A 26,072-nucleotide genomic window follows, 5' to 3' on the forward strand; every position below is an offset into this window, starting at 1 on the left:
GGCAAACATAAAAAAAGGACATCAACCTTTAATGGTGCTTTTCTAGTTGCCATACAAAAAAGAACTCAAAGAAGCTAGAGGAATGCATTTTTCTTTTTCAGTTTGTTCGCACTGTGCATTAGACATCACTTTGTGTATGGTCAGCGACACTATTTCCCCTGAATTCTCGGTTTTTCCCATGCTGAAGGAAGCACACAGACTCTAGAACAGGGGTCGGCAACCTTTCAGAAGTGCTGTGCCGAGTCTTCATTTATTCACTCTAATTTAAGGTTTTGTGTGCCAGTAATACATTTTAATGTTTTTAGAAGGTCTCTTTCTATAAGTCTATAATATATAACTAAACTATTGTTGTATGTAAAGTAAATAAGGTTTTTAAAATGTTTAAGAAGCTTCATTTAAAATTAAATTAAAATGCAGAGCCCCCCCGGACCGGTGGCCAGGACCCAGGCAGGGTGAGTGCCACTGAAAATCAGGTCACGTGCCACCTTCGGCACACGTGTGCCATAGGTTGCCTACCCCTGCTCTAGAAGTCTCTTAAGTTGATCATGCTTAAGTCTAGCCTTGGAGTGCATGGCTTATGCCAGATCACAGCAGAGCCAAAAATGGGATCATTGCTTAAAAGCCTGTTTGAATGGAAGAAAATGTATCATGTTAGAGATGAAAATGTTTTAACTGTTTCAAAAGAACACTGTCAATGAATAATTTTACCCCGCATGTGCTACAATTAACAATAACCCGTAGAAAACTTGGAACTCCAATCTGCTTCTAACCAATTGATTTTTTTAATTTATTGTGGAATGCTAGGCTACCCACTTTCTCTTCGCATCCCCAGAAAAAAGTTCACTGGGGCATTTGCTTTGAAAAATAAAACATATTTAAGTTGTATTCCTATTTTATGAGACTGTGTAGGTTTTGAGCAGCAAGCAGAACACAGGAGGTGAACAGCAGTATAAGTTAATGAATTTGGACATCATACAAAGTGTTCATTTGGGGCGAGCAGTTAAATGTATTGGACTTGAACATGACTTATTTTTCAGCCAGTCAATGGCCTGGAATAGTTTTCAACATCTAAAATGAATCAAGAAGAAACAGCAGGCAACTGACTTGGAGTACCTGAAACTCCACTGAGAAATTCTACTGATGTCATAATGCATGAGAACAAAGCTCAAGTCACCAGAACCCCAGAGATGGAATTTTAGCTCTGGAATTCAGAAAGTACTTGTTTTATATTTTAACAAAATACATGGACAGACAATAAAATCCAGTCAAGAAAAAAAAATAATGGAAAAACAGACATTTCAAGTTCTCTCCTACCTGACTTCAGTAAGTGCAGAACAAACATAAATCAAAAAGTCTGATTTTTTTTCTGTATTCCTGTTCTCCTGCTGTTTTAAACACTTCTCCCTCTCTTCATATGCTGTGACATTTTGGCAACTGAAATTTGTTTTCTGTGTAGAGGAGCCAATTAACAAAAAAAAAATCACCTAGGGCTGTTTCTTGCTGCGTTTAAAGCATGCACGGGAGATTTCTGTTTTCCTTTTTGAGGGTCAAGGAGTGTCTTTGCTTCTGTCAAAATACTCATAATATACAGACGTAACAACTCCTGCAAATTATGGGCCCAAAGGAAAGATATGTGGTTTGGTGTAGGTTAGGCCAGTTCAAGCACAACATCATTTCAATGGGGGTCCTGCCTGAGAGACCCAAGATTCAATATGTGACTTCTTGGACTGCCATAATCTCTTATGCCGAGACAACTGGAGGCATGGGTATTCCAGAACTTGTGTGCTAGTTTACAGAGGAAATTGGGGGCATGGTGGATTGTAGTTTCCTGCTAAAGAGGATAAGGGAGAGAAGCCAGCAACATGCCACCAACAGTGCCACGATAAGGTGAGGAGACTCCTCAAGGATTTAAAGATTATTACCATTGCATGAACCAGTCTGTAATCCACATAACTGGCTCTGGAGCATGAGCAAGCATTCTGGATGTCCTGACCTAGCTCCCCTGCATATTTGGCAGCACTGTCTGAACTAGCCTAGATCGAAGGAGGGGAGGTCACAAACCATGAATTACAAAATGATGATGTGAGATGCTGAAGTATCCATGTAGAACTGATGTACTCATTTCATTCTATAGCTTTAATGTGTGGCTGCTGTGTTCACAGCCACGTACCTCAGAACCTTTGGCAAAATAAATATATGCCTTCACCTCCATCTTCTCCCACACATGCTTTAGCGTTAGCCTCTGGTGCATAGTAGATGTTATGTATTATTTCCTTGAAAGAAATGCACAATAAAGATGTGCATTAAGGATGTTTGTAGAAACCTACATAGGTTGGATGTGCTGACAAGCACAAGTATTTTGTGAATCAACGTTTAGAGTAGTAGGGACATACTGGCCGCCGCTTCCAGCAGCTCCCATTGGCCTGGAGCACTGAACTGCAGCCAGTGGGAGCTGTGATTGGCCAAACCTGCGGACGCAGCAGGTAAACAAACTGGCCCGGCTCGCCAGGGGCTTTCCCTGCACAAGCAGCGGAACAAGTTTGGGAACCACTGGACTAAGCTATCCGTGCCCTGGAAAGCCTTTAAGTCAAGCATTTAAATGATAACATGTGCCGCTCAATAGCACTACCTCAAGCACACCTGTACTGCTCTGCTTAAAAGGACAACATTCAAAGCACTCTCTTCTTAAGGGACATTTCAGCTGGGGGTGCTCAAGTGAAGCCTCAAGGGGGGCAGGGAGATTTTCATTTCAAAGGGAATCTACAGGGTTTAAGAGTTCTTTTAAAGAAGAAGTCCAGCAAAAGAGAAGACAATCAATCTGAAAGAAAATATAGAAAGGCAGGGAAGTTTGGTGGCTGGCAGAAAAACAAGGTAATTGAAATAGTTTCTACGCACATGAATCAGGCTGACTACCAATAACTCCCTTAAATTACTAGTCTTTATATGTCTTCAATTCTCAGAGGCTAGCAGGCAATATGCCAAATAACTCGCCAGTAAAAAAAAACAGGCAAACAACTATGGGCTGTGCAAACGGAAGTACTAATAAACAGAAGCCACAGAAAATTGTTCTAACACCACTTAAAAGGCAGGTAGAAAAAAGATACATCAGTACTATCATGCTCCAGTCTTGCAAAGAAATGACTGAGATGCAAAAAATACCCAGAATGCTCTCAGGAGTCAGGAACTTACAGCTGGCTAGTAAAATTACAGCTATACTCTCTGAAGAAGGATTCCAGTAAGAGATATAAAATTCTGGTATGAACGAAAAGAAAATTGATGGAACTACTTAAGGTAGTCCAAAATATTATAAAAAGCTTAAAATATAAACCCAGGTAACATTTACTGGGTTTATTTTTAACATATAAAAACAAGCTGATAGTATGAACACTTTAAATACAGTATTACACACCCATTTAGTTTTGACACCTGATAGCCCTGTTGTTCCAACTGGAATGTAACCAGTAGCAAAGTTTGTGTTGTGTGTGGCAAATTAAGAAAAAAAAATGCTATAAAACTATTCTATAGACACACATTCAATGGGAGGTAACTGAAGGATTCTGGAAGCATATGTTGTTTTCTGAATATGAATTAACACTCATTTATATTGCCTATGTGGTATCTATTCAGTTTTTTAAATATACATTAAATGTATTCTTAAAAGTGCAGCAACAATTACAACAAACTAACAAACCTGTACTATTAGCTATTTAATTAAATGAGCCACTGGCTGACAAAATTACCCATCAATCTGCTAAACTTTTTTTTTTTTTTAAATTATGCTTTAAAGAGAGACCGAATTCTCCAAGAGGCAGGCCTAAAAGTCAGATCTACCATTGATATTTTGGTCAACAGACATGCCTCAGAATGGTTGTCTGCTACTAAAGGAGGAACAGTGTAGAGTGTGTTGTAAGTTCCTTTTGAGGTTTAAAAAAAAAAACAAAAAAAAACTGAAGGAGAATGCTTTTAGACTGCACTCACTGTCTCCTACCTCCAGCATCTGCTGTGGCAGTGTCTGTAGCTGCTCTGAGATCACTGCAAGCAGGAGTGGTCTTGGTGGTGAGAGCGACATCAATTTAACTTACAAAAAAAAAAAAAACACGCAAAAACCCCCCAAGCTTAAGTCACATGCTTTACTGCATGCTGTAAGGTTCATGAAAAGGCAGTTAAATTAATTCCTCCTACCCTTGCCCAACTGATCAAGTGAATTATCGAAGTGGCATACCTTCCTCTAAAGCATCAGCTGTTGACCACTTGCAGAGGACCAAATGAAACAATTCCTATGTGGAAGTGTTGACAAAGAGAGATGAGATCCAACCGCTGGTTTTTCATTTGCCCTTACTGCTAGTAATTCAGAGCTCTTGCACTAATTTGGCTCTGCTGAATCTTGATTCTCGTTGAAGCTTCTAACCCATATGCACAGGATCCATAAGCCAATCTGAGCACGTGGTTTATTCCTGATTATTTAAATTCAGTGTACAGCGTCAAGTTTATTAGCCCTAAAAACCTGAAACCATTACATTTAAGATTCATTTCAAGTTAATGCCAGAGGGAAAATTATTTTAGAAGCAAATGTGAAACTTCTAAGACTTGTAGGACAGGGAGGATTGTCTTGTAGGTAAGGAACTGCACTTGGACTTGGAGATCCAGATTCTATTTCCAGTTCTGCCTCATCCTATGAGACCATAATAAAGTTATGTAATCTCTGTGCAACTCAAAGTCCTAATCTGTAAAATGGGGCAAATAACACTTCCCTACCCCACCAAGATATTGCGAGGATAATTTAATTGCTTCTAAGGTCCTTGTGTACTCCAATGATGGGAGTAATAGAAAGACTATAAATGAAAATAAGCTGTGCTGATTTGGTACAGCTGGACAGAGTGCACAAGCACGACTTTGTTGATTAAGTCTAACAGTAAAGCACATGTCTCAACTTCATAATCAGCAAAAATGATCAGTTCACCTCCAAAAAGGATTGAATTTGGAAGTTAAGATACATCTCATGTTCGTACAATGCTGTAAGTGTACACAGCATTGTATAAACATGGAAGAAGACAAGTTCTCTGCCCAAAACAGCTTACAGTCTAACAGACAAATGCAACATGAACAAAAAGATTAGGTGCAAGAATGGGAGCAAACAGGAGTACAGCACTGAGGATTCAATTAACACTCACTGAGGTCCATGAGAATCCTTTAGAAAGGCTATACGCAAGATGAGGATTTTATAACAGACTAAACCAAAACCCTGGATTGTAATGTCATCAAAATAAGGAAAGTTTGATCTAGGTCTGGACCTGGTAGTTTGGGTCTATATGTACAGTACTACCAAACTAGATCTTATTTTAGCCATTCATAAATCAACAGAGCCATTTTTTTCTGATTGCTTGTATACTGTAGGAATTCTATTTATGCATTATTCATTCTCACTGCTGGTATTTTGAATTGTTCTATTAAACTTACCAGTCAGGTATTCGAGTACAGCAGCCATGTACACAGGGGCACCAACTCCGATTCTGTACTTCGGGTGACCTTTCTTAATGTAACGTAGCATTCTTCCTACAGGGAATATGACTCCAGCCTTCGCTGAGCGGGAAGTCTTGGTTGACTTCTTCTTTCCACCCCTGCTGGACATTTTGTCTATATTGGGTCTAGAGCAGCACACTGTAAACAAAGGAAAAGATAAGGTTACCAGTAAGGAATACAACACTTAATTCTTTCAGAGGACTATTGTACTCTTTGCATAGATGCCAGAATATATCATTTTTCATCAGTGACAAAATCAACAGATTTTTGACTGCTAAAATGTCATATGCTGAATTTTAGCTACGCTCGACTGTTACTTTGAAGTTGGCATCTGAGAGTTGTATCAAAGGTGCCTAAAACATATCCACATAAGGTTTTACAAGTTGTTCTGTAATGGATACTCCTTAAAATTGTGACATTTACTTGTCATGACTTTGTTTATAATACAAAATGTGTGATCCAGACATTGGCTGGTGAGAAATCAGACCTTTCAATATTTACATTCATCTAGAGCTTCCTCTCATCCTTGAAGATCCTAAAGGATTTTACCATAGATAAATATCACTGATTGCAGCCATCTCTGGGGTGAATCATGGCAGTCATAGTAAAACAGGGCTTGAGAGTGAAGGGAGGGAAAATTTTGACCAAAGGCACTGAGCAAACCTCTACTCTAATGGAAAAAGCCATTGGCTAGATTTTCAAACTACAGTATATAATTGTGCTGCTAATGTGCAGGTGCAGTTACCATGTAATTTCAAAAGGGCCTGCCTTGGGTACAGCATCTCTACCGACCAGTACATGGTAGAGCTGAGACCACAGCTCAGTGGACCTTTAGCAGAGGTGGCGGCTGAAATGCCTAAGGAACACACGAACAGTTATGAAGTTTTTTTAAAAAAAGGCCAGAATCAGAATGGGGCTAACACCCAAGCATGCCCGTCGGCGGTTCAGAGCCCTAAAGTGGAAACCGGACATGGCATTTTCCTGACACGCCTACCGGATTGAAAAAAATTGGGATGCCTGGGTTTCAGGAGCAAGCGTTAAATCTCTGAAAGATCTGTCTTTCCTAATGAAAATGGAGTGGTTCCTAGAGGATATTCCTGAGAAAATAGAAAGGTATATCCTAGATGGGAAGCCCAAAACTGTAATCGAGGTGGGGGAGATTGGAACCAAATGGGTGCAGGTGGCGGAAAAGAAAAAAACTAGTAGCAGTTGGAGCAGATATCAGAAGGGGCAACCCAAGACAATACCCTATCACCTGGGGCAGCCCAAGGCCCCACCTATATTCCAGGGAAAAACCCAAACACCTTATCGTCCCATCACACTGTCTCCAGCAACCCACCTCGCCCCAGCGACCAGTCAGCTGGGTGATGTTTTAAATGTAATGAGCTGGGGTGTGTGAAGGCCAACTCCTCTAAGAACCCCGACAGACTGCAGTTCATTACACTGGAGTCATACCAAAGGTCCTCGGGATCAGATGCCTCCCAGGTAGCCTCAGAGCGAAGGGAAACTGTGAGTGTGGGCTGGAAGAAGGTTACAGCATGGAGAGACACTGGAGCACAGGTGTCAGCTATCCACCAATCCTTAGTAGACCCCAAATTCATCAACCCAAAGGCCCAAGTAACGATTCAACCCTTCATGTCAAAATCTTTAAACTTGCCTACAGCCACGTTGCCTGTCCAGTACAAGGGCTGGTCAGGAATGTGGACTTTTGCAGTCTATGATAATTATCCCATTCCCATGCTGCTGGGGGAAGACTTGGCCAACCATGTAAAGCTAGCCAAGAGGGTGGAAATAGTCACCTGCAGCTAGGCTAAGCAAGCTTTCACACCTATCCCTGTTCCTGAGCCTTCCACCAGGGCCCCATCTGTGTTACTAGACACCCAGATGGAGGTGGTGGAACTGAATCCCCTGCCAACAACTGCAACAGCCGTAGTGGATCCAGTTCCAGAGACCCAGCCAAAGCCAGTCCCAGAACTGGCAAAGCAGCCAGCACCAGAACCATTGCCAGCACTGAGTCCAGCGCTTGCAACCCCGTCTACAGCTCCAACACCACAGGGCACCACCGAGCCTGCACTGGCAGCAGCAGCAGATAACCCTACACAAGAGGCTCAGCCACAGCCTAAAATACCACATAGTGCACCAGCAGAGAGCGGTTCACAGTCAATGGAAACAGCCCCATCACCTGCATTGCTTCCAGAGGGACCAAGCCCCGGTCCACAATCCAGTGAGGAACTGATGTCTCCAGCATCAAGGGAACAGTTCCAGGCCAAACAGGAAGCAGATGAAAGCCTCCAGGGAGCTTGGACGGTGGCACAGAGCAACCCACCACCTCTCAGCTCTTCTAATTGATCCCGGTTTGTTGTAAAAAGAGGACTTTTATACAAAGAAACTCTTTCTGGTGGGCACCAGGAAGACTGGCATCCTCAGAAACAGTTGGTAGTTCCAACTAAGTACCCAGTAAAGCTCTTGAGCTTAGCTCACGATCATCCTAGTGGCCATGCTGGGGTGAACAGGACCAAAGACCATTTGGGGAGGTCATTCCACTGGGAGGGAATGGGGCAAGGATGTTTCTACCTATGTCCGCTCTTGTGAGGTGTTCCAAAGAGTGGGAAAACCCCAAGACCAAGTCAAAGCCCCTCTCCAGCCACTCCCCATAATTGAGGTTCCATTTCAGTGAGTAGCTGTGGATATTCTGGATCCTTTCCCAAAGAAGACACCCAGAGGAAAGCAGTACATACTGACTTTCATGGATTTTGCCACCCAATGGCTGGAAGCAGTAGCTCTAAGCAATACCAGGGCTAAAAGTGTATGCCAGGCATTAACAGACATTTTTGCCAGGGTAAGTTGGCCCGCCGACATCCTTACAGATTCGGGAACTAATTTCCTGGCAGGGACCATGAAAAGCCCGTGGGAAGCTCATGGGGTGAACCACTTGGTTGCCACCCCTTACCTCCATCAAACGAATGGACTGGTGGAGAAGTTTAATGGGACTTTGGAGGCCATGATATGTAAATTCGTAAATGAACACTCCAATGATTGGGATTTAGTCTTACAGCAGTTGCTTTTTGCCTACAGGGCTGTACCACATCCCAGTTTAGGGTTTTCAGCATTTGAACTTGTGTATGGCCGCGAGGTTAAGGAGCCATTACAGTTGGTGAAGCAGCAATGGGAGGGGTTTATGCCTTCAGGAACTAACATTCTGGACTTTGTAAACAACCTACAAAACACCCTCCGAACCTCTTTAGCCCTCGCTAAAGAAAACCTACAGGATGCTCAGGAAGAGCAAAAAGCCTGGTATGATAAACATGCCAGAGAGCGTTTCTTCAAAGTAGGGGACCAGGTCATGGTCTTGAAGGCGCTTCAGGCCCATAAGATGGAAGCGTCATGGGAAGGGCCATTCACGGTCCAAGAGTGCCTGGGAGCTGTTAACTATCTCATAGCACCCCCCACCTCAAACCTCAAGCCTAAAGTGTATCGTGTTTATTCTCTAAAGCCCTTCTATTCCAGAGAGTTAGAAGTTTGTCAGTTTACAGCCCGGGGAGGAGATGATGCTATGTGGCCTGAAGGTGTCTACTACAAAGGAAAAAGTGACAGTGGCGTGGATGAAGTGAACCTCTCCATGACCCTTGGACGTATGCAGCGACAGCAGATCAAGGAGCTGTGCACTAGCTTCGTGCCGAAGTTCTCAGCCACCCCAGAACGGACCAAACAGGCATACCACTCCATTGACACAGGTAATGCTCACCCAATTAGAGCCCAATCCTACCAGGTGTCTCCTCAAGCCAAAACTGCTATAGAAAGAAAGATCCAGGACATGCTACAGATGGGTGTAATCTGCTCCTCTAACAGTGCATAGGCATCTCCAGTGGTTCTAGTTCCCAAACCAGATGGGAAGATACGCTTTTGCGTGGACTGTCATAAACTAAATGCTGTAACTCGCCCAGACAACTATCTGATGCCACGCACAGATGAGCTTTGGAGAAACTGGGACGTGCCCAGTTCATCTCTACCTTAGACTTAACCAAGGGGTACTGGCAAGTACCGCTAGATGAACCTGCCAAGGAAAGGTCAGCCTTCATCACCCATGCAGGGATGTATGAATTTAATGTGCTCCTTTTTGGGCTGTGAAATGCACCTGCCTCCTTCCAAAAACTTGTAGATGGTCTCCTACTGGGACTGGGAGAATCTGCAGTTGCCTACCTTGACGATGTGGCCATCTTTTCTGATTCATGGGCAGAAAACCTGAAGAATCTACAAAAAGTCTTCGAGCGCATAAGGGAGGCAGGACTAACTGTTAAGGCTAAAAAGTGTCAAATAGGCCTAAACAGAGTGACTTACCTTGGACACCAGGTGGGTCAAGGAACTATCAACCCCCTACAGGCCAAAGCGGATGCTATCCAAAAGTGGCCTGTCCCTAAGTCAAAGAAACGGGTCCAATCCTTCTTAGGCTTGGGCGGATATTACAGGCAACCTGTACCGCACTACAGAAAATCACCGCCCACTGACTTACCTAACCAAAAAGAAACAGCCAAATGCAGTTCAGTGGACTAAAGAATGTCAGGCCTTTAACCAGCTTAAAGCGACACTCATGTCTGACCCTGTGCTAAGAGTCCGAGACTTTGCCAAACCATTCCTAGTAACCACAGATGTGTCCAAGCGTGGTGTGGGAGCAGTTTTTATGCAGAAAGAACTGGATCAAGGATTCCATCCTGTCATGTTTTTCAGCAAGAAACTGTCTGAGAGGGAAAGCCACTGGTCAATCAGCAAAAAAAAAAAAAATGTTACACCATTGTATATGTGCTGAAGAAGCTACACCCATATGTTTGAGGACGACGTTTCCACTTGCAAACCAACCATGCTGCGCTGAAGTCCTTGAAGGTATGAAGCCACAAGAACAAAAAACTTCTTCGGTGGAGTTTCTCTCTCCAACATTTTAATTTTAAAATACCACACATTTCAGGAGCTTCTAACGAAGTGGCTGATGCACTCTCCCGTGAAAATTTCCCACAATCAACTGGTTAAAATCGTCCTTGAAATGTGAAAAATATTATTAGTTTTTACATAATCAGTAGTATAACGAAAGGTGCATGTGTCTTATTAATTCTGTTTTTCTCCTGGAGTTCCAGGAAGAAATCACAGCCAGTGTGGAGCAGGCTGTCCAGCACTGTCTATGATTTGGGGGGCGTGTCATAAACATACAGCTAAGGGTAGAGTTCAGAGTGGGGAGGGAACCCTGACACCATGATTGTGTGCGCACAAAACTGGGTAACTGCCTGCACTAATGCCTATCCAGATTAAATTATTGTAAAGGTCAGATATACAAGCAACAGATGTCTAGGTCCTACCTCAGCACAGGGAGACGGACTAGATCAGCAGTTCTCAAACTGTGGGTCGGGACCCAACGTGGGTCATGACCCCATTTTAATAGGGTCGCCAGGGCTAGCATTAGACTTGCTGGGGCCCAAGCCTGAAGCCAAAGTCCAAGCCTCACAACCCAGGGCAGAAGCTGAAGCCCAAGGGCTTCATCCTTGGGTGCAGGAGTCAGGCTTCAGCTTCAGCCCTGGGCGGTGGGGCTCAGGTTACAACTCCCCAGCCCTGGGCCTGGGCTTTTACCCCACCTTTCGGGGCGTTGGGGCTCAGGCATCAGTCCCTCTTCCCGAGGTCCTGTTGTAATTTTTGTTGTCAGAAGGGGGTCGCAGTGCAATGAAGTTTGAGAAACCTTGGACTAGATAATCTCAAAGTCCCTTCCAGCCCTTCACTTGTATGATTCTATGTCCCTGCAGAAGAGCAGCACTCAGTTTTAAGTTCCCCAGAAGACCCATGCATAGTGAACTATAACTCCTGTAGCTTAGCTGTTTTGGAAGGACAGAGGGATGAGATGAACTCATAGGAATCTAGCTATCTCCAAACTGATGCTCAGACCACTAAGACATCAACTCCAGGAATTTGATAAACTTCAATCTGATTACTTTCTTCCCCTAATATGACTAGTCTATGCACACGACAGATGTCAGATAACTGTATTTTAGCTTACTGCGGTACAGAAACCTGCTGCTGATACTTCTGCCAAATTCCTTTTTACCTTTTGTTATTTGCCAGGGTATAACTTTTAAACAGAAACAGGCAAAGCCTCATAGAGTCTGAGAGCTCCCAGACTCCCAAACTATTTTTTGGGGGTTAGGCTAATGGTTTGTAAAACCAGTTCATGATTCTCTTCTTCCCCTGTACCCCCGCTCCCCAGAATATACATATCGTAATGAGATTTTTTTCTCAGAAAGGAGATTCAGTTTTTAAAAAATATTTTATTAGCCAGAGAGAAACCAATGGTGTATTAGCAATAGAGCCCCTAGTCCTTCCATCTCCTGCCCCAAATCCAGTCTGGCACAAATGAGCACCCTTTAGACAGGTTTTTCAGTGCAATTTTTTTCTCTCCTTTTTTCACAGTTTAAGTTTATTTTTCACTCTGCCAATTCTCTGCTCCATTTTTCATTCTGTTCATCTATTGGATTATTTATTTCTGTGCAATCTCTTTACAGTGGAACACAAACCTAATAACATGTGTACCAAACTTGTGAACGCACAATGACCAAGTACAAAACTAGGCAAAACAGGTTCACCCAACCATATTTTTAAATTCTGCAACTTTGGCTATATGACTTCTGATGTGTGCTGACATACCTTGCCAACTTTCACATCTCAACTAGTCACGGAGCTCCAGATTGCATCAGTCTCAAATCAGGATTACTTCTTATGACTAAGACCTTATTTTAAATACCTAATGAGCATTCCCATTCCCTGGCCCTTTCACAGAGGGCTCTATTACTCAACAATTCAATACCTGCATGAAAGACTGAGTGAGATCAATGATTATTTTATTGCCTGCTGAAGGCAAACAAAATCTAGCTCTAGACTATTCACTTGGACACAGGTTATATTAGCGTTATGAAACTGACTTTGTTCAAAAACAAAGTCAGACAACCTTGGAGGGGAAAAAATATCAAACCACTTCTGCTAGCTCCCACCCAACGGAGCCAGTTGCCACAACAGCTCCTCAGTGAATATGACAGCAAAAGCTGGCCTCGTTGCTTTGGGAAACTGCTCAGATTAGTTTACATCTCCTTTTAAAACAACAACTTCAAAATCGGATTTAAAACAGCACCATCTACTAAGTGCTGTCTCATTGCATGCTCTTAGCAAAATGGTGTGGTTTCTTTGTCGGCTCCAACTTGGAATTGTATAAACATTTTTCTACCTATCATAGCCCTATTAGCAAATATTTTTTTTACAGTCAATAGTCTCAATTTGGGTTTCCATCAATTCTACAGATGCTAACTCAATCAAACTTTTAACAAAATATTATCCATGTTTTTACTAAACCAAAGCATTGGAAAAGCAGGGGAGGAAGTTGAAAAAAAGCGGTGTGGGTTTTGGTTTCTCTCATTTTCTAATTGAAAAGCAGAAGTAGAGAAATATAATTTTTCTTCCCCCGAGGGGCCTTTCTGAGTGTGGAAGTAGGTGGTCTCCATTGCCAGCTGGCTAATTATGGTGTGTAAAAAAAAGATGGCCTTTATTGAAAGCAAGGAATAAACATAACAGACATACTCATAAACAAACTAGGGAAATACAACATAGATGGAGCTACTATAAGGTGGGTGCATAACTGGTTGGAAAACCATTCCCAGAGAATAGTTATCAGTGGTTCACAGTCATGCTGGAAGGGCATAACGAGTGGTGTCCCGCAGGGATCAGTTCTGGGTCCGGTTCTGTTCAGTATCTTCATCAATGATTTGGATAATGGAATACAGAGTACACTTATAAAGTTTGTGGATGATACCAAGCTGGGAGGGGTTGCAAGTGCTTTGGAGGACAGGATTATAATTCAAAATGATCTGGACAAACTGGAGTAATGGTCTGAAGTAAATAGGATGAAATTCAATAAGGACAAATGCAAAGCACTCCACTTAGGAAGGAACAATCAGTTGCACACATACAAAATAGGAAATGACTGCCTAGGAAGGAGTACTGCGGAAAGGGATCTGGGGGTCATAGTGGACCACAAGCTAAATATGAGTCAACAGTATAACGCTGTTGCAAAAAAAGCCAATGTCATTCTGGGATGTGTCTTGCTTACAACACTCCTGCTAATACGAGAAGTAATTCTTCCTCTCTACTCCACGCTAATTAGGCCTCAACTGGAGTACTGTGTCCAGTTCTGGGTGCCACATTTCAGGAAGGATGTAGACAAATTGGAGAAAGTCCAGAGAAGCGCAAACAAAAATGATTAAAAGTCTAGAAAACATGACCTATGAGGGAAGATTGAAAAAATTGGGTTTGTTTAGTCTAGAAAAGAGAAGACTAAGAGGGGATATAACAGTTTTCAAGTATGTAAAAGGCTGTTACAAGGAAGAGGGAGAAAAATTGTTGTTCTTAATCTCGGAGGATAGGACAAGAAGCAATGGGCTTAAACTGGAGCAAGGGAGGCTTAGGCTGGATATTAGCAAAAACTTCCTAACTGTCAGGGTGGTTAAGCACTGGAATAAATTGCCGGTTGTGGAATCTCCATCACTGGAGATTTTTAAGAGCAGGTTAGACAAACACTTGTCAGGGATGGTCTAGATAATACTTAGTCCTACAGGCGACTGGACTAGATGACCTCTCAAGGTCCTTTTCAGTCCTATGATTCTATGAATAAGAAATCCCCAAAGTATATGACATGTTCTGAAGTACTTCTAATTCAATTAAAGCAACATTTATGCTTGTGTTATTCTATGCTGGAATCTTCAGTAAAATAGTTTTCAAATAAAGCTATAGGTGGAAAACAAAATACCAGCTATTTTACAAATACAGGTAAACTTTGCTGATTCACATAATTTAAAATATGCAAGCATCTGACAGTCTCTCAGCAAGGATTTCTTAGCTGAGGCTGTAGTGAGACGCCATACTACCACGACTTCATTTTTCCAACTCTACAACAGAACATTTACTAGTGAAGTGAGCATTTAATAATGAAGCATGGTCATAAATGAAAACTGAACATTAACTGTCACAATAAGTGGAAAAAATGCATCTTGTTATGTATTATCCTTGCTTCTAAATGGTGATTATTTAGAGGCAAATCTAGGCTCCTCCACAGCTATATAGAGGACCCCTGTGAAACAGAACTTCCCAGTTTTGCAAAAATGCTGGGGCTGAATACATTCTCCTTATCACTCACCCTCCCATTAGCAGGGGTATATGAATGTTCCATGGAGTCTACTTCACCCATTGGGCTGAAGTTTATTCTGCCAATCTACTCTACATGCATCCGACCAAGTGGGTGTTCACCCACGAAAGCTCATGCTCCAATATGTCTGTTAGTCTATAAGGTGCCACAGGACTCTTTGCTGCTTTTACTCCACAGCAGTTTACAAGGAGCAGCTCCAAGGGCTTTATCTCTTTAGTGCCCAGTCTGGCTTAGCAGGTTACAGTTTGCCTCCTGTTAATCAACTAGAAAAACTCTAACCTGCAATGGACCTTCTAGTCATTAGTGAAATTTAGAGTGGCACTACTTATGGTTTGAAGTGTGCTATACCTCTCTAAAGGCTTGCATATGGGAGATTTTTATACTTGGCCAAACAGTTATTTTCAAATACTATTGTCGGACCTCTAGAAACTTTTGAAAAAATTTACAATCCAAATGGTTGTGTCTGTATATTTGTTCCTATAGCTCTGACACCCAGAGAACGGGCAGAAGAATTTGGGTAGGACCTCAGTGCATGTCTCACCCCTACCACATGGAACAGGATAGGTCAGTGAGCAGCAATGAGGTATTGGACAGGGGAGCACATCTTCCCAGCAGCCTCCTGTAGTTTCTTAGGAAAACCCAACACTACTTCAGGGTTTATTTTGTGTCCTGTCTGAGCTGAGAAACCCCCCTATGTAGGAGATGCTGGGACAATTGTGCCCATGGAAACCCTGGTATCTTGGCTCCCATTCTCTGGCAATGTGGCTTCACTGAAATAGATGCCAGAGTTCCCAGAAAACCTCTCTGCAGGTGGCTCCGATCTCTGGATTTATGCAATCTGGCAACTTACTCCATGGGACAGTCTCTCCTTCGGAATCTGAAAGAGTCTCAATTTTCCTTCCTTTAGTGTCCCTGTGGATTTTACTGGGAGTGGCGAGGTGGGGGTTGATCTAGACCTGAGTGGCTAACACTTGGAGCCCAATTCATAAGAGTAAAGTGTGTCAGCAAAACAGAATTTTTCTGACATTTTGACTGAATTGGCGTTACATATAGCGTATCTGATTTTTAAAAATACAAACTGAAGATCTTCACAGACTGTTGTGGTAGAGTGCCGCAATGTACAGTACAATGGGACCACATGGCATTACACTTTTATTTCTACCACCAAGAAAATGACAACTCATGAGAGATGGAGATGTGAGTTATGAAAGCCATTCTTTCATATGGGGAAACAGACTGTACCTATGTCATTGTCCGCGGATATAGAGAGTCTATTTGAGTGATGCTAAGGTTGTCGTTAACGATTGATGACAACTGGCAGTAAGTTATCAATTCAACTTCCATTATCGGGCTTGAGCAAAGGCAGCAAGAAAGAGCCTGGCTGGTGCTTTCCAACCCATCTTGTAGTTCTTGCTCAGTGGAATAATCTTCCCATTAATGTACTATATTCAAGGCATCTGTGCTAGTAGTAAGCACTTTCAAGATGCAATGTGTATAACAAGACTGAGTCTAGGATTGTCACTCTGAAGCCTAAAATGTCTGAGTCAGTGTGAAGTGATGGAAACGGCTACAAGCTTGGTTGAGAGCTCTCTTTGTTCAGAATATCACCAAGTTCGATCAGCACTGGGATCTGTGGTCTGTTACCATTCAATTTTTAAATTCTCATACATTTTAACTTTGATGTAAACCTGTGCAACACAAGTATCTGGGCCATGCCAAGAGTGCTAAACCATTGTGATATCAGAGATAACTCAACCAACCACCACCATTATTCTACAGCTAGCCTGCATGCAACAGTTTCATTGGCTGTACGAGGAAGAATGCACAGATGGTGGATTACTTGATCCAACTGCCACATCCATGTGACAGCATGGGATCTTAGCTACTAGTGATATATACACAATGGGTAGTGTTTTTTTCCATGCTACGCTTGCTTTAACACTACCTCTGCATGACTACAAGTAGCTCCTGCTAACATTAATGGTAACCATAGACCTACACTGAGAATCAAAAAATAAGTGTACAGTGAGGTGATCAGACAACCATTGATGACCTAATCAGAAAAATATAGTGCAAGCCAGAGAGGATGAGTTTATTTGTTTTATGTATACATGGAATTACTCAATTTGTAAATGCAAAAAAGTTTTAGGGAATTCCTAGTTAAAGCTCTAAAACCCTCCTTTATTCTGGCATCTGCTTAACATAAAAGGAATAAAAATAGGACGAAGTTTTAAAAGATCCCTTCCATTCTAACTATGGATTTGTGCTAATCAGGTTGTATAAATTGTACATGACTGGAAGAGAATGGAGGGCAGGAGGCAGAGGACGGATTTAACTTGCAATGGCCAACATAAACATACTTGCTGAAAATACAGATGTAAAGAGAATGACCATAGGTCTGATGCTGAAGAAAATTCTATTTTACTTTACATGGTGCTCACAAACAGTTTGACTGTAAAACTACAAACTCTGAAATGCTGCCAACTTTCATGAAAACTACAGCAGTTTGCTGAGTCACTGCTAGTCTGTGGTCACGCAAGGTAAAACTGACCAAAAGGAACTTCATAGTATGCTCAACAGTTGTTACAAGATTTGAAAAAAAATTCAGACAATACATGTAATAAGCCCATTCCTCTTCTTTCTCCACTGCCTTTCCACTGCAATATTTGGCAAACTTCCCCAAATGTGTAGGGAATACAACTCTCTATTCTAACTGTGACACACTGACATAGAGCAAAAGTAAGTGATTTATATTACAGATACTTCTGGATCAAGGATAAAGACACACTAGCTGAGTTAGATCCCTAATAAAGTACCAGACAGTGGTTCAGCCATGAATTTTCTTAAAGCTTAATGTTTACACCAATAACCATCAAAGGCAATGGTGAGACTCCCATTGACTTCAGTGGATCAAGCTCTTAAAGGAGGATTCCATCCCCCCATCAAAATAACTAATAAGAAAGAAAAGAACACCACAAGCAATGGGCTTTACTGTTCTCTGACCTACACCAGTGTGAATTAGCTTAAGTTCACTGAGGTCAATAGGTTCAATGCTCAGTTGTACCTATGCAAGTCAGGATAATTCAGCTCTACTGTCTAGGATATTCTTGGTTGAATTCAACACTGCATGTGAAGAATGTATACATTGCAGTCAGAGGCACACTTTTAATACACACTCCAGATACACACTGATGTCTTCCTTGTTTGAAAGCCTAAGCTTCATACAAATCATATTACATATTGCACATCTTGGTAAAAAGGTACTTAACAGGTGGCTGTCATACTCTGCATTTGACATTAGTTTAGCCAACGCTAACTTAATGTCTGGTAAGAGGGTCAAGCTGATAACTTGCTATTAATAGTCATCAGGGCCAACTAGGGTGACCAGATCACCCAGGTCAAATATCGGGACACGGGGGGGTGGGGTGGGGGCAGAGGGGAAAAAAATGGCGGCAGAGCAAAACAAAAAAAACAAAAAAACAACCCCACCCCCGATTCCTCCTCCCTCCGCAAGCGCTGGAGGGAAGCCCGGGAGACTCAGGGGAGCATGGTGCCGGGGTTAGTGTGAGTCCAGCCTGGCCCCAAGCAGGCAGGACTCGGGCGTGGTATCTGGAGGGAGAGTAGGGGGTGGCCTGTGGGTCCAGGCGGCTGTTCTCCCCACCTGGGCAGCAGGACTCGGGAGCAGCCGCTGCTGCAGCTCCCACTGCCGCAGGGGGAGGAAGCGGCCGCTGGCCAAGCTCAGCGGCTGCGGCTCTGGCGCCCACGAACCCCCCGAGCCCGGGCCTGCTGCGGGGACCCAGCGCGCACACTGCGTGCGCCCAGCCCCCGGCCAGTCACGTCTGGGCTGGCTGCCCAGCTGGTGCAATCCCGCGGGCGTCCCTGGAGTGGAGGCAGCAGGCCCCAGTCCCCCAATCCGCTTGGGTCCTGCAGGGGAACCAACGGGGCTGGGCTGCCGATGCCTCCGCCACGAGATTGCACCAGCTGGGCAGCCAGCCCAGACACGACTGGCCCGGGGCTGGGCGCAGCGTGCGCGCTGCTGGGTCCCTGCAGCAGGCCCAGGCTCGGGGGGTTCGGGCCCGGGTGCCAAAGCCGCAGCCGCCGAGCGCCACGTGCTTGGGTCTTCCTCGAGCTGCAGCAGCGGCTGCTCCTGAGTCCCACTGCCCAGGTGGGGAGAACAGCCGCCGCCTGGCCCCGCAGGCCACCCCCCTACTCTCCCTCCAGGTATTGCGCCCGAGTCCTGCCTGCTCGGGGCCAGGCCGGACTCACACTCACCCCGGCCCCGCGCTCCCCTGCGTCTCCTGGGCACGGCGTGCTTGGCAAGAGGCAGGGATTTGGGGAGGGAGCCAATGGGGGAAGGAGAAGGCGGAGTCGGGGCGTGGGAGGGCGCGAGCCCTTCCAGGCTCCAGAACCTTTGCTTGTTTGTCCAGTGTCCCGACCTAACATTGGTCGGGATGCGGGACAAACAAGCAAATATCGGGACAGTCCCGATAAAATCGGGACGTCTGGTCGCCCTAGGGCCAACCCAGAACATTTTGGCACTTGAGGCGGGGAGCTCAAATGATGCCCCCATGACCCTTAGCTTGCGCCAAAACTTTGAAAGGTCTCAATTCTGCCTTCTTCCTGTTCTACTCCTCTCATGGCACTGCTCTGCTACCTACCCCAATAAAGGAGAACTAACAACTTAAAATGCCTTGTTCAAAAATTTTAAGTAACACTTAACTTTCAAATGCCTGAACAGCAAATGTAACTTTTCTTGTCTGCATAGTAAACACTGGCATTTTTATCTGTAAGAATAATCAAAGTGGTGCTTCCCGTGTCTTCTTGGTTACAAAGATCTGAACTGCTTCCTGCTGAAGGTCCACAGTCTGGGCCAGCTCATGCTCTATTGAGACGGTTGCAAGGCCAACCAGCCTCTCCTGTGCCATTGTGGAGCGTAGATGTGTTTTTATTAACTTCAGCTTGGAGGAGCTGCGTTCTCCACTGGCAACTGTAACAGGAAGTGTTAGAAGTATGCGCAGAGCAACAAAAGCATTTAGAAAGAGGGTGATCATCTTATTTGTGCACATGTATTCAAGAACAGCCTTTGGAGTTGATCCTGCTGAAATGTATCTTGAAAGGGCTTTCAGTTCATCACCTAAATCACTCGTATCAATACTGCGCATGTCATCATGTGTCAACTGTCTCTAGTGCCCTGCATTTCTGGTGCAGGTCTTCTTCAGGTATAGTGAGGAGTTTTGGAATATCATACAACATCCCAAATATCCTGCTGTGTTCCTTGAGCTGCATGAAACGTTCTTCAACTGACTGTATTGCACAATCTAGCACCTGGTTAAAGAATTCAACTTTGAATTGTTGTTTGGGGTCTCTTATGGGATCATCCCGTGCCTCGTAATCAAAATGTCTTCTTCTTTGATGACTCTTGTATTCTTGAATGGGTGGGAAAATAGCTTCAGTGTGAAGTTCCTCTGCCAACTTCTGTGCACTCTTCAGAACGTTTTGAAATCCCTCAACTGACCGGTAAGACTGTAGGTATGACTTTGCTTTGTCCAGTTGTTCCATTGCTCCAGATATATCAGGTCAACACCTTGAAGTCTCTTGCTTACAACATTTATTTCAAGCAGTATGTCATGCCACAACACTAAGCCATACAAAAATTTGAAGTTATGTATGTTTCTGGTGATTCCATTTCCCTCTGCCACTGTTCCCCTATGAACAGTTCCTGTCATAGCATTATCCTCCATAATGGCAACTATGGCATCATCTATCTTCCCAATTTGGTGTTTGATAGGCTTTATCGCCTCCACTCGACTTTCCCATAGTGTGGCACTCAGTGGTTTCAGTGTCAGAGAGGATGTTCCCAGATGTTGCTTCAAAATTTGCAATCGATGACTTGATGCAGAGAAAAATACATAGATGCTTTGAATTACATTAAAAAATGCAGCAGCATCATTAGAAGCTGATGCTGCATCACTGACCACCAAGTTCAACGAATGAGAACTGCTTCTCCACTTTGTCACCATTGGGGATTTCACGCCAGTAATGTGTTGGATGGAAACTTCTTTTTTCATTGTTTTTGGGGAACATGAAGTTTTTCACTTCCTGTGGCCCATGCAGTACAAGAAAGTCCCTCAGGCTACTGCTCAAGTGGGTCCACAGTCCTGGATCATCTAGACTTAAGGAACTAAACTCAGCAGCAGCTGTTTCTTGTGCCTCCACCACACTCTTCTCTGATCTACACTTTTCTTTGGGAATGTGCATGGTTACTTCCATGCAAGATGAAGATATGGATGCTGCAGTAGTGTCAGGTCACCTTCACTCTGACTAACTGGAAGATCAGGCATCTCCTCACCACTCACATCCTCACCTTTTCTCCTACCTGCCTGTTATGTCTCTTGTGCTCTCCTTCTTCCAGCACAGCACTTCACCATCTCTGTGCATCTAGAGCAGAGAGAATACATATGCACCAGCAGCAGACACAATTTTCTACACTCTGGCTCCTAGTGGCGCCTCGCCGCCCCCCCCCCCCCAGTCTGGCAGCTGAGGTCATCAAGTGCTGACTCTTAAGTGACTATTTTAGTCAAGCAAGTAGCATTCATACTAATCAGGTCAGAGACAGTAACTAGTCTGATTAGATGCTTGCATCCACATGTTAATTGCATTCACCAAACAAAGATGACAGATTTCATTAGCTCTTATATAAGCATATCAAGGGGAATATTGTCACAGGATAATGTTCTCCTGCAACTGGGTACATATCAAGATGAAGCAGGGGCATTTGCCTTTCCCACCTTCCTTCTCTCACCATCAATGCAAAAGAGAGATGTTTGTTTTTTGCTCCAGCAGAGATTAATTCTGTTGCAATACTATTCATTTTCTTTCCATTATCCCAAATAAGGAACAATGTAAATGCTCTCATTCCATCTGATGTACCGTATACCGCTCACTGTACTACTCTTGAAAAGCTGCATTCTGACAATCTTTGACAGCAGATTTGCTCTGTGCTTCAGCTAATCAGAAGCTAGTTAGGAATACTTTATAAAATACACCGTGTCTAAAAGCATGAATAAAATGGTCTCTAATATGTAAGCCTAGTACAATAGGATTCCTGGTCCCTGACTAAGACTTCTAGGAGCTACAGTAATACAAATAATAAATAGGGTTATATCAGCAAGTAAGCAAGCAATGATTTGATATAACAATGTGATTTCACATGAAACTAGGATGCTCTATAGAGGCGGTAACTTTTTTACTTTTGGCCTATGAAGGGGCAGCAATCAGTATGGAAGAATCAAGTGATAAGAATGGGCACAAACCCCATATACTACTACTACTTAATTTCTCATCTAAAAACATTACACCAAAATATAGAGTTAAAAATGGATTAATCTATAGTAGAATTCTATCAAGACAAATTCTCCTCAACTACAGTGCTCCATGGCTGTCCATTTTATTGAGGTTCCATAACAAATGAAAGTGTCTAAGCATTTCTAACAAAGGTAACTTACTTTTTTTTTTTAAACACTAATGGTCATTTTATTTCCACTAAGTTTGTGTGCAAGAATGAAAATAGTTACACAATTTTAGCATATTGACAAAAGGGCTTTTTAACAAAGCTGCAAGATATTTAGGCAACTGCTCCCTTTTTAATAAATAAATACGGCTGTGTGAATGATATTAGCAGTGTGCTATGATTCCTAGCTGGGCATTTCTTGCTGCAAATAATTAGACTAATGCAAATATACTGTTGTCTCTCTTGACCACTCTTGGAAGTGCTGACACTGGGGAAAAAAGAAGCCTCTTGGAAGAGAAATGCTGTATGTACATGAGCAGGCATAAAATTAAGACAGAAAGGACTTTACATCATTGAACCATTTAAAATTGGGGCTATAGGTCCAGAAAGACAATGTGTTTCAGGTAAAGAATGTTTCAGAAACTCCTTCCTCACAACCACTATTTTGGAAGCCGGCAAAAATGCAACAAACAATTGATGTGGATGTTTCTCAGCCAAAATCCTGAGGTAGAATAAATTTTAAAATAGACAAGAATACTGTGTGGCCCTGTGCAGGTGCACAAATGGAGGAGAGGGTACAAGGACCTGCCCATGAGTAGCTGCCAGGCACAATGTGATCCTCACACTTAATTCCTTTGACTGTTAAGAACTATATAAGGCGAATGCTGGCATTAGTCTCTCCAGTGTGGGCTGGGAAGGGAGAAGAAGATGGTACCGTGGACCATCCCTTCCTCCTATTCTACCCCAGCAACATCCAGAAGGGATGGTCAGGTAAAGAAGGGGAGGAGTTGTTATGCTCCCATTCCTCAACGTAGACCTCTGGAAAGCACTATGCTTGTTTCCAAGCATAATGCTGCGCAGATTTCTGAGTGGGCCAGTGCCCCTCTTCTCAACAGAGCTCTTAAAATTCTGAGGCCTTCTCCTTTCCTCCCAGAGCAGGGGAACTGACCGGGGCCTTTAAATGGTAGGGTGAACTATACATCACCTTTTCTTTATTGTGTGAGAGACGGAAATTTTGATCCCAACTACTGTTCTGGAGTGTTAATATTCCAACTGTCCAGAAGCAAAAGGGTCTTTTTAAGGAGCTCCCTGTTATTCAGTGGAATTTGCCCTGCAGCACCAAGAGAATTTTATTTTCACTTTATATAAATGTTTGAATGTTTGATTTCCAAACACTGATGTTTGTAGCCGTTATAATTTTGCTAACACTAAGCTAAAATCAGGAACACCTGAGAGTACCTTCCAGTGTTAATGTCAGTTGGTCAAATTCTCCTCTGTTATATCACTGTGAAGCTGGAGTATAATTTGGTCTGGTGTGTATAGTTTGCATTCAACTCAACGGACAAAAGAACATTTTATTTAAAATGAAGTTTTCACTTAGGAGTTCAAGTGGCCTAAAAGGTTTCACTTTGTTTACACCATTTTTGCCATGTTATAGCATAACAACGAAGTGCCCTGGAATTAAAATTTGGCCCTAAAATATTTAAAGGTAATTCCTTCAACTGCTTAAAAAATCAAAATAAAAACAACAACAACAGTCTAGGGAAATTGTCCTGTAATTGACTACATATGCTGTCTAATGTCTCCTCAGTATAAATTCTTCTAGTAACCAACAGCATTTAAAATAGCAGAAATGGGCTTGTCAGAGAAATTGTAATTGTTGTGTTTTATGTTTAAATCTCTTATTTCCATTCTGTGCATAAGAACCCAGTTGTTGATTCTCTAATTACAGACTAACTTGCTATTTGGCTCATTTATTTCTATCAAACCTTTAGGAACGGGGGAGGTGCCTCAGCTGTAAAGTTCCTTACACACCTGTTGCTACATGACAGCCATACTGTAATCTTAGGAAAAATTGCTACACTCATTCTAATGGTCAAAATATGAAATCATAATGTGCTACCATTCAAATATAACTCAAAAAAACCCACAAAACAATATAAATGGAGTCACTTCAGATTTACACCAGTTTAACTGAACAAAATCTGGCCCCAAATGTCTGCTACAACTATAAATGGGGGCATTCTAAAAGTTACTTTTAAAGACTGCATTGCAAACAAAAAGACTCCTGTGAGATTAAATACACAGAATTTGTGTGTATTTGTTCCTCCTATTTTCTTCTTCACACATATGCATGCACACCCTTCAGTTTTCCAGTTAAATCTTATGCCTTATTCCCGAGACTGAGAAACCTGTATTGCCTGCTGCAGGTGAATACAGAACATGCAGTTAGGGTGCAGCCCATGCGAGAAACACCCACACCCAGGCGCACACTGCATGGATTGTGATGTGTTTGCTGGGAAGATTTGCACAGGCTTTAAAAGAAGTGACAGTCCTAAAATAATGTGTGCAGTGCCCATTCCTTGTACAGTATTTACTTATTCCACTTCCAGGTTCCTCTATGTTTTTTAAATGTCAGCTAGTTCTCTCTAGGCTACAGCCTTCCCATTTTGCAATCATAAACAACTTTGTGCCATTGTCTCCTCAGGCTGAAGTGAAATGTACCGAAAATGTCTTCCCACTGTTCTTCAGCCATTCTTTTTGGCAGTCGCTACACACTATCTTCTCCTGTCCAATGACCCGGTGGGAAGGAGAAGGAGGAAACTGGGGGAAGAGCTTGTTTCAACACATACACATTCACTGAAATCACTGTGCAACAGACTATAATTCCGGGTGTTCACTGGACTCCTTCCAACCTTAACCCCATCCCCCTGCTTGGGAGTCAATGCAAATACGACCCCACTGCCGCCACCCGGGTGAGAAGGGAGGGGATCTCCTGGTTTTAGGAAAGGCAGCCCGGGGGGGGGTTGGCTTTAGCTGGGAACCCCTCGATCTGCGCCCAGGAAGGGCTCCGAGAAGCTCTTTTCTCTGCCCCTCAGCCCCAGCTGCCAGCGAGCTCAGTGACCACCCCGCTCTGACCCGACCCCGAGAGCGCGGGACAGAGCCCCGCTGCCCAGGTGCGGTGCGGGGCGAGCCCGCCCGCCCGGCGGCGGCAATGGGGGCGAGCCGGGAACGTTACAGAGCCACCGCCCCCGGGCCAGGTCAGGAGCTCGCGGGCAGCGAACCCGCGCGGCGGCCGGAGCCCGGGAGCGACCCCGCCCGGGACTTACAGGGCAGCCCCCAGCCGCAGCCGCGATCCGTCTCCGGTCCGTCTGTCCGCCCCGCTCCCTGGGCTCAGCCCGACGCCGTGTGAACTGGAACAAGTCGACCCCAGAGCGGCGGGGTGGCCTCCCACAATGCACCGCGCGCGCCTCGTCACATCCCCTCCCCGCCTGTGCCAGGCCGGGCGGGCGGCTCTGGTGCCGCCGCCGCCGTCCGCAGTGTGAGGCGCCCCCGGCCCCGCCTGCCGCCGCCACCCGTGCGCTGCCGGGCCGCGGGCACAGGAGCGAGCGGCCCCCTCGCTCGCGGCTTCTCCGCCTGCCCCTGCTGCTCCCCAGCCCGTGCGGGGAGCCCCCTTCCCCAGAGCACAGAACCCCCCCCCCGCTTCTCCCCCCCAGGGCACAGAGACCCCCGCCACCTTCCCCCAGAGCACAGAGCCCCCCCGCTTCTCCCCCCCAGGGCACAGAGACCCCCGCCACCTTCCCCCAGGGCACAGAGCCCCCCCCCCCCGCTTCTCCCCCCCCGTGCACAGAGACCCCCGCCACCTTCCCCCAGGGCACAGAGCCCCCCCCCGCTTCTCCCTCCCAGGGCACAGAGCCCCCCCCGCTTCTCCCTCCCAGGGCACAGAGACCCCCGCCACCTTCCCCCAGGGCAGAGAGCCCCCCCGCTTCCCCCCCCCAGGGCACAGAGACCCCCGCCACCTTCCCCCCGGGCACAGAG

General features: G+C 44.3%; 1 protein-coding gene across 4 annotated transcripts in view; it reads right to left on the reverse strand.

Moving 5' to 3' along the window:
• The window catches only part of LOC123375900 (core histone macro-H2A.1), a 72,397-nt gene extending 46,880 nt beyond the window's left edge, over nt 1-25,517 (reverse strand). For all 4 annotated transcript variants that reach the window (XM_045027306.1, XM_045027303.1, XM_045027305.1 and 1 more), the window contains exons 1-2: nt 25,364-25,517; nt 5,458-5,658 (exon numbers count right to left, since the gene is read on the reverse strand). In XM_045027306.1, coding sequence (XP_044883241.1) covers nt 5,458-5,629 — 172 coding nt within the window. In that variant the 5' untranslated portion in view covers nt 5,630-5,658; nt 25,364-25,517. The remainder of the gene's footprint in view (nt 1-5,457; nt 5,659-25,363) is intronic.
• Nucleotides 25,518-26,072: the final 555 nt, after the last annotated feature.

The sequence above is a fragment of the Mauremys mutica genome, chromosome 8 (genome assembly GCF_020497125.1).
Source record: "Mauremys mutica isolate MM-2020 ecotype Southern chromosome 8, ASM2049712v1, whole genome shotgun sequence".
NCBI classification, from domain to species: Eukaryota; Metazoa; Chordata; order Testudines; family Geoemydidae; genus Mauremys; species Mauremys mutica.